The sequence below is a fragment of the Micromesistius poutassou genome (assembly GCF_964030765.1).
Source record: "Micromesistius poutassou genome assembly, chromosome: 11".
In the NCBI taxonomy this organism is placed as follows: Eukaryota; Metazoa; Chordata; class Actinopteri; order Gadiformes; family Gadidae; genus Micromesistius; species Micromesistius poutassou.
Window position 1 is genome coordinate 19147526 of NC_140281.1, and position 10000 is coordinate 19157525.

The 10000-nt window shown below is 49.5% G+C and overlaps 1 protein-coding gene across 1 annotated transcript in view; it reads left to right on the top strand.

Annotated features, from left to right (window-relative positions):
- The window catches only part of LOC311355471 (solute carrier organic anion transporter family member 5A1-like), a gene marked incomplete at both ends in the record, with an annotated part of 19944 nt that overhangs the window by 1990 nt on the left and 7954 nt on the right, over nucleotides 1-10000 (top strand). Inside the window, 2 exons of the mRNA XM_084475227.1 lie at nucleotides 2345-2509; nucleotides 7428-7626. Coding sequence (XP_084331353.1) covers nucleotides 2345-2509; nucleotides 7428-7626 — 364 coding nt within the window. The remainder of the gene's footprint in view (nucleotides 1-2344; nucleotides 2510-7427; nucleotides 7627-10000) is intronic.

Here is a 10000-nt window from a genome sequence, read left to right on the forward strand (position 1 = left end):
AACCCTAACCCTTACCTTAACCACCATAACCCTAACCCTTACCTTAACCACCATAACCCCAACCCTAACCCTAACCACCATAACCTTAACCCTAACCCCAACCCTAACCCTAACCACCATAACCCCAACCCCAACCCTAACCCTAACCACCATAACCATAACCTTAACCACCATAACCCTAACCCTTACCTTAACAACCATAACCCTAACCACCATAACCATAACCTTAACCCCCATAACACTAACCCTAACCTGGCAGACGAAGCCTGGGTTGTTTGGGGGGCGTGCACAGGAAGCGGCGTCGTGCACGTGAATACATCAGGCCCCTATAGGCCCACCGAGCGTTGCTCTATAGGCATTTTTATTCCCCCAGTAGTGCCTGCATAACAGCCATTTTGCAAGCTCAGGTGCTGTGGATGTTTTGGTTAGTAATGTATTTCAGCGCTGTGTTTACCCCTTTGTTGAGGCCGGTGTTTGTCTGGAGCACCAATTCAGCACTTTTTTTTCTGATGCGTTGCAGCAAAAAAAGTCTTTTTTCACCGAGCCCCCGATGACCCTAAAACCAGTTGGGACTTTTCCTTTAAGCAAAGTCATCTTTCCCCTGTGAAATAGTCATGAAATTAATAATAAGAAAATAAGAATAACTATGACATAATAGCAGAGGTGTCAAAAGTATTCACATTCATTACTCAGGTAGAAGAATAGATACTAGGGTTTAAAAAGTATCAGCTCAAGCTTTTTTACTCAAGTAAAAGTGTAAAAGTACTGGTTTCAAAGCTACCTAAAGTATAAAAGTAAAAGTAATGTAAGGGAAAGTCGGCTGGAAAATAATTACTAAAGTATAGATACCCAAAATGTTGACTTAATTAAGGTAACAAAGTATGCTTCATGATATTCTTACTTAACCTCACAACATATTTTACGAGATTAAATATTATGCAATTCATTTTCAGTTGTGAATAGCTGTGGGGTGTACAGTCGAGAAACCGAGGAATATGTTTATCCATATAGCCATACATCATACTAACCCTATTTCTGCTGTCCATTCATGAAAAAATAATTACTATGGATGGTAAATAACTGTAAATCATGCTTTGTTCTCGCAACAAGGTTTAGAGTTTTTGTGGGGGTTTTTTTTACAGGCTTTTACTGGCTAACAAGGTTTAGAGTTTTTGTGTTGTTTTTTTACAGGCTAATCCTTGTACTTTACCATATTTGAATAGCCTAATCTTATTTGTATTTTATCCTGACTTTAATGCTGTAGCCCAGTCGGCACTGTGCTTGTACAAAAGGTTGAGTTCATGTCTGTGGTTTCTGCCCGGTAACAGTGATGTCGTTACAGTTTGACCATGAGCCTTTTGAGTGATGGGCCAATTGCGATGAGTGGGCATTTCTGCGTCCGAGTCACATGGGAAATGTCCTCTGGCAGATGTGTGTGCGTGTGAGTGTGTGTGTGTGTGTGTGTGAGTAATTGACTGGCTGAAAAAAGAAGATGAGGACTAAATAAAGATTACTCAAACGGGAATTGATTTCAGTCGGTAGAGGAGTAGCAAAATCGTGTTCAAATCAAAACCACATTAATATTTTGTTTATCGCTTGACAGACCATTTGCCCACATCTTCCACCACCAAGTTGTTGAAACTTTCTCAACAATAATTATTATTAAAGATGATAACAAAGACAATACTACTAGTATAACTATGATAAATACTACTGGTAATACGATTAAGGATATTTGCAATTATTGGAACGACGATAATAACTCTAATGATAATAATATTCATGATGGTATTAATAAATTAAAACAGAATGTTGAGTTAACGTCGACAGGACGTTTACACATCCATGTGTAAAGCTTGAGTAGGAGGGAACGGGAAACTTGGCACTTATCGTGAGTTATGTCCTATTAGTAATAATTCACCTCAGGGTTTCATGGCCTCTCAGCAACAGCAACAAATAACCATTTACTTACATTTTACCATCAGACCTGAAGCGGGATTCAGGAGAGTAGTTTACGAGCAGCATTCCGACAGACATGTTTGCTGCTGGAATGCTGCCTTCACTTCATAAAAAGTTGATTTATAGCATATAATGGATCTCCTGGCCAAATGGCAACCCTAGATAAGGACCAACTGTACTCGTATATCAGCAAGAGACACCAAAAAAGCCTTTTTGTCCTAGACCAGACCCAGTATCAAAGGGCATCAATCAATATGAAACAAAATATGGTTTACAAAATGTTTCAAAATAAAAAGTGTGTGTGTGTGTTATCCATCCCCTCATTGAGTTACGATGTCACCCCTGTAACCCTCTCCCCCCCTCCTCCCCCGTCCCTCCCCCACAGAGCTGCCCAAGGCGGCCATGAAGATCCTCAGCAACATGACCTTCCTCTTCATCAGCCTCTCCTACACGGCCGAGTGCGCCATCGTGACGGCCTTCATCACCTTCATCCCCAAGTTCATCGAGTCCCAGTTCGGCATCCCCGCCTCCAACGCCAGCATCTACACCGGTGTGTAACAGCGCTCTGAACCGCACGCACACACACACACACACCGTTTCCTGTTTTGTGGTTTGTTCCTCTGAATGCTAATTCATTCATTCATTCGGGCGCCCAGGTCTTCTCTCTCTCTCTCTCTCTCTCTCTCTCTCTCTCTCTCTCTCTCTCTCTCTCTCTCTCTCTCTCTCTCTCTCTCTCTCTCTCTCTCTCTTCCCCCCCCCCCCCCCATTCATTCATTTACGCTGGACTCCACCGTGTCTGTTCAGACGGGCGGTGTGTGTGCGCGGTGCTATGAGTCACTCTGTTTGGCCGCTGAAGTGCTCTGTGTTGACTGGCAGCACTGCAGCCAGGACTCATTAAGCAGATAGGACGTACACTCCCTCACACAAACACACGTGACATCCCTTGGCAGGCTGTATACCTGCTGGGCTAGGTAGCACTCGCCGTGGAAAATGTGGAAAATGATTTCTAATACATAATCCTTTGGTCCCATGGGACTTCTTGATGCCAGCACTGCTCGTACGCCATATTGTGGCAGGGGGGGGGGGTGGTAAACATTCTTGGCCACACACACACACACACACACACACACACACACACACACACACACACACACACACACACACACACACACACACACACACACACACACACACACAATGCCATTGCCTCATCTCCTTCAGCCTGTTGCCAGGAAACCAGGGGTAAAGTCAAATGGGTGGTGCGGTTGCCATGACGACCCAAACCTATGCCATGGCTGTGATGTGATGATGAGAGGGATAGGGCACCCCTGGAGAGGGGAGGCAGGGAGACGGAGGGATGCTTGCATTAACCAGATGGACCAGACCCCCCCCCCCCCCCCGAGGGCTTTTAAGGCTTTGAATCTGAGGAATGCCACACCACTTTAAGAGTGGTGTGTGTGTATTGTCGTGTGTGTGAGGTTGAGTTTATAGTTTGTGTGTGTGTGTGTGTGTGTGTTAGGGTTTATAGGTGTGTGTGTGTGAGGGTTTATAGTTGTGCGTGTGTGGCTGCCAGTGTATATGTAATCACTGTGTTTGTGGACGGGTTAAAGAGCTGTTACGTTTGCACGGTCATTATATGGCTATGCAGAAATAGCACACACGCATGCGCACGCTCGCGCGCCTCTGTCTTTCTCATGCACTATTCACTCGCCTCGACGCCTACCTCTCCGACACTTTCGCATCTCATCCTCCTCTTTTCTCACTTTCTTCTCCCCCCTTTGCCGTTTGATTGCATCCTTTCTCATTCCATCTTTTAAATAAGTTCAGTGATTGGCTTCTCCTCCGCCCCAGGCCCGTTTAAGTGTTGCTTCCTCACGCTCTGGTGCTTTTTATTGCGCTCGTCCTCTCCCTCCGTCTAACGCTGCTATCCATTTGTACGGTACGCCCGCCCGTACGCGTCGTAAGGTGTAAATCTCCCAGCTTTCTTGCTGCATTTCACGGCGGAACGCCCCCCTTTGGGTCTGTTCCGGTCACCAATGTATGCATTGCACGGTCTTGCTGTGCGTGCGATACAAGGTAAAGTTGTGTTGTTTGTTTCCAAGCCGCTTTGCTAAAGAGGCTAATGTCGCTAACAATAACAACGACCAGCCAATGAGAAACGGAAACGCTTTAAGGTGCCATGAGCCAGGAAATGACGTCACGTCCTCACTAGAGCAGGTCGGACGTAACGGCGTACCACACAAATGGATCGCAGCATGAATTCTTTCCTTGCTCCCACGCTGCACCTCCTCCCCCTCTTTGTCTCCCCCTCTCCATCTCCCCCTCTCTGTCTCCCCCGGGATCGTCTCTGCGCTTTAGGTCGATCACAAGCGGTCTGTAGGCCATGAAGACCCCACACTTCCGACTGCAGGTTCGGAAGTGTGGAAATCGAGAATCATGTTAGAATATCAGTACACCTACAAACAGCCACATCGACCCCACATACACACACACACACACACACACACACGCACGTACACACACGCACACACTCCAATTGTGGTTTCTCACACTTGCACAGGTGAACTACCGTGTGCTTTATGTGTGACGCAGATGGAATAATGGGTCCTATTGTGCGTACAAAGGGGGTTCGCCTTCGCTCTGACAACGGCGCCTTCTCCACACGGTGCCACCGGGGGCCCGACTCCACCGGCCCCCGCTGTCGCTCGATTTGATTGAGGGCGTGCCAACCAGCCGGGAGGCGGGACTTCCAGACTTCCCTGACCTCTGGATGTAACAAATCATGGCGGTAAACGCTGACTGCAACACAGCTGTTTCAGGCAGTTCAGGAGAGACGTTTTCTGTACGGGAGAGGACTCCCCCCAGGCTTGGACTTTGGAGCTTTGTAGCTTAGCAGACCGTACACAAGCTACAGAACGCATTCAAGGAAAGGGGAGAACTGGAAAAGGCGTAGTATGAACCCTTTAACACATGTACAGAGTTAGCAAGTGAGTGCATGACAATTTAAATGGCGTGCTTGCGTGGGCACGTGTATGCTCTTAATCCCAGGAAAAGCGCTCTTTACAAGAAAAAGCACTCACGGGACAGACGTAAGCTACAGCTGTCTACGGCTGGCTCCCACTGACAGTCGGGGGGTGTGTGTGTGTGTGTGTGTGTGTGTGTGTGTGTGTGTGTGTGTGTGTGGTGTGTGTGTGTGTGTGTGTGTGTGTGTGTGTGTGTGTGTGTGTGTGTGTGTGTGTGTGTGATAGAGTGATGTCTACAGAGAGAGAGCGAGTGCCATGTCCCTGATAGATGTCACGGTGTATACTGCAGTGTTTTAGAAGACACCGACAGACCGACAGACAGAGCGGATGACTCAGCCCCCCCCCCCCACCCCCCCTCCCCAGGTTGCAGCCCCTCATCAGCCACCAGTTTCTCTGTCAGTGTCGTTACGCAGCGTGGTGAGCTACAGTGTTGTGCATGAACTAGTTCAAAATAACTAGTTAATTGAACAAGTTCATTTTTCTATGAACTGAACGTAACATATTTTTAACTAAAGAACTTGAACTAGATCAGATTTTGTGACATTCTGAATTGATGCTTAGGGCCAGATGACATCTTTATTAAATAGAGTTACTGCCTTAGTTGTGATGAATGAAACAGGTGTACAAATAATATACACAACGATCTGAGATTGTAGTGATGGGCAGCAGGTAAAGGAGAGGATTCATTAAAAGATAAGCACAGAATACTCACTCCCACAGTTATTCTTCGGTTTCTAAAAAAGCTGTTAATGAACTGAACACGGAACTAGTTCAAAACTGAATTGGTGAACTATGAACGTGAATTTCTTCATTTTCTTTTGTATGAACTGAACTTTGAACTAGTTCATGTGAAGTGTGAACTTGCACAACACTGGTGAGCCCCTGGCCGGGCGTAGAGACCACCAGGGCACGCCCTCTCTGGACGGCTGACCCAGGACCCCGCTCCAGAGCTAACTCTGCTAGCAGCCATGTAGCCCAAGTGTTTCTGTCACTGTCAGTCAGAGCTGAAGGGGACGACGTCCGTCCGGTCACTGGGAGACACGCTCACTCCATTTTAAGTCCCATATTCTTTTAATCCACTGGCATAGCGTGAAGGTTACTGTGTCGTACAATTTCATGTCGAAGTCGTTAAACCCATTGATCCGATTTATTTTAGGTAATTAATCATCACATGTTCATTATTATTCTGTAGTTAGGCTCTAATTTTGACGTGTTAATCACACTTTACCACCTTTGCAGTGGCGTTATGGTACTCGTATTGTACTCCATTTCCGAGCACGCGTGTGAAATGGACCCGTCCTGCCTCCAGATCTCATGCTCTGGTCCTCCTGTCTCTCTCTCTCTCTCTCTTTTCTCACCGTCTCTGTCTCTCACCCTTCCCTCCTACCCTCCTAACCCATTTTCTACCGGTTTTTCATTCTTTGTTTATTTCCTCTCCTTATCTCCCCCCCCCCCCCCCCCCGGCTCATTTACCAGCACGCACACGTTCCTTTTCTGTATCATTCACTCAGATTTCCTTCACACTTTTGCTCTCTCCAACACTTTCTCTCCAACCTCTCTCTCCCCCCTCTCTCTATCTCTCTCTCTCCCCCTCTCTCTGTCTCTCTCCCCCTCTCTCTGTCTCTCTCACCCCTCTCTCTTCCCCCTCTCTGTCTCTCTCCCCCCTCTCTGTCTCTCTCCCCCCTCTCTCCGACTCTCTCCCCCCTCTCTCTGACTCTCTCCCCCCCTCTCTCTCCGTCTCTCTCTCTCCATAACCACACTCTCACCCCTCCTTCCTTCCCTCGTCCTGCTCATGTTTTTGGATCACACATTTCTCTGTGTTTCTCTCCCTTCCCCTCCCTACCTCCTTCCCTCTTCCATGTTATGACTAACTGTTTTTCTCATTGTTGAGTCTCTGTCTCTCTCTGTCTATCTCACTCACTCACTTACTCAATTAAATCACACTCACTCACTCTTGCTCCCTCCCTTCCTCCCTCTACCCCCCCCCCAATGTTATGATCCAGAGTGTTTCTCACGCCTCCCTCCCTCCCTCCCTACCTCCCCCCCTATGCTATGTTTCTCATCCCTCCCTCCCTCCCGCCCTCTCTCCCTCCCTCCCCCCCATGTTATGTTTCTCATGCCTCCCTCCCTCCCTCACTCCCCCATGTTATGATCCAGTCTTTCTCACGCCCCCTCCTTCCCTCCCTCCCTCTACTTCCCCCCCTCCCTCCCTCCCTCTACCTCCCCCCCTCCCTCCCTCCCATGTTATGTTTCTCATCCCTCCCCCCTCTCCCCTATGCTATGTTTCTCATGCCTCCTCCTTCCTCCCCTCCCTCCCCCCCCTCCTCCCCCCCTATGCCATGTTTCTCACCTCCCTCTCTCCCCCCTATGTTATGTTTCTCATGCCTCCCTCCCTCCCTCCCTCCCCCCCTATGCCATGTTTCTCACCTCCCTCTCTCCCCCCAGGCCTGATCATCGTGCCCAGTGCGGGCGTGGGCATCGTGCTGGGCGGCTACATCATCAAGAAGCTGAAGCTGGGCGCCCGCGAGTCGGCCAAGCTCGCCATGATCTGCAGCGGCGTGTCGCTGCTCTGCTTCTCCACGCTCTTCATCGTGGGCTGTGAGAGCATCAACCTGGGGGGCATCAACATCCCCTACACCACCGGGTGAGAGCGCACACACGCAGAGACACGCACGCGCACACACACACACACACCCCTATACCACCGGGTGAGAGTGCACGCACACAGAGACGCGCGCGCACACACACACACACCCCTACACCACCAGGTGAGCACACACACACCCCTACACCACCGGGTGAGAGCACACACACACACACACACACACACACACACACACACACACACACACACACACACACACACACACACACACACACACACCCCTACACCCCTACACCACCGGGTGAGCACACACACACACACACACACCCCTACACCACTGGGTGAGCACACACACACACACACACTCTCTTTCTAGGAGGAGGCTCGCTGGATGTTACAAGAAAAGCTAACACGCATCCAGTGTTGATGTCACTGCAGACGGAAATAAGGTGTTGAAATCTTGCCGGCGTGTTCACGAGGTCTCACTCGACGTGCGCGGCCGTGACGGCTGACGGGGCGAGAACACGGTTCACACGCCTCCGTACCGTGGATCCCCTCCTCTCTGGGCGGTGTTCTGCCCTGACCTGTAGGGACGGGCGTGATTAATCCATGAGTGCTCATCGATCATTAAGAACTTTGTCGATCAGGTGATATTTTTTTATCGACCAAAAGGATGTTGTGTTGCATAGTGTGGGAACGGAACAGCCAAGCAACGGCTCGGCGGTTCCTCGGTTCTTATTGGAATTGGAATATGTACAGAGTTTGTCTTTTTGAATTGTTTCCCGCGTTTAAGAGCGCATTGTCCGGCCTTTACAAGCACCGCACAGGCCTCGTTGAGAAAAAACATGCTGTATTTTTTATTTTCTACCAGTTTTATATAGCCTATAGAAATATATATTTTATCGATGATTGATCATCCCTAGTAACCTGGAAGCGCTGCTATCCACCGCGGTCCTTCACCGAGAGGACCGTCGTAGAGTTTGTGCACCGTCGCCTCTTTGACCTGCTTCACGCAACAAGGACACAACCTCTCAAATCGCTCTTTTTGTTAAAGTCCTCGTTTCCACGAGAGGGTTTAGCGCGGCCGTGTGACGTGCCAGGGCGCTCTTCATGGTGGGGCTGGAGCCCGGCGGCTGGTAGCAGCTAGCGGCCTCATGAGGAATGCTAACAGTGTAGCCCTTATTCATATCCAAACGCCAGACACACGCTAGGCCAGACCTAGCGCTGCTCTGCTAGCTTCCCATTGGATGCCACCACCCCGTTGTCTCTTGTCCCGTCAGGGATCAATCGAGTAGATCTTATTTTATCTTGAGGTTTCACTTTTCACTCAAGGCTACCGGAGGACATGGGACATTTCTTTTTAACATGCAAACAGTCTGCATTTCACCCTGGTTAGCGCTCTGAGCCTTCCGGGTTCCGGGATACGAGGGAAGACATTTGTTTACTCTCTGCTGATTACCGTAGAGATTTGTCTCTGGTTCACATCAGCCGGGGGACTTGTGACGTGGTGAGCGTTGGGTACAGGTCGTGAGAGGCCACGAGCCAATGCTGGGAATTCTTGCTGCCGGGACAATAGGAGGAAGTCTGCACACACGCGCACACACAGAGTCACGCACACAGAGACACGCACACACACACAGACCCACACACACAGACCCACGCACGCACGCACACATGCAGACAGAGACATAGACACACAGAAACAGACCCACACAGACGCACGCAGGCAGGCACATGCAGACACACACACACAGACACACACAGACGCACGCACGCACACATGCACACAGAGACATAGGCACACAGAAACAGACCCACACAGACGCACGCACGCACACATGCAGACAGAGACATAGACACACAGAAACAGACCCACACAGACGCACGCAGGCAGGCACATGCAGACACACACACACAGACACACACAGACCCACGCACGCACGCACACATGCACACAGAGACATAGGCACACAGAAACAGACCCACACAGACGCACGCACGCACGCACGCAGGCAGGCAGGCACACGCAGGCACACATAGACACACAGACACACATTGACACACACAGACACATAGACACACGCAGACACACGGACGCACAAACACAGACTCAGACACAGGTACACACACACACACACACACACACACACACACACACACACACACACACACACACACACACACACACACACACACACACACACACACACACACACACACACACACACTGTACCCTGGCTCTGCATGCTTTAAACCCATCAAGATGCAATCTGTCTCTGGCTTTAGCATGAGGAACAAAGGGTTGTGTGGCCGTGCACGCAGGCTCCAAACTACAGTGCACGCTGGTTCCATGAACACATGACAGATATATGTACACGCCCGCACAATGACCATTGAATTCGGATCCTGTGGC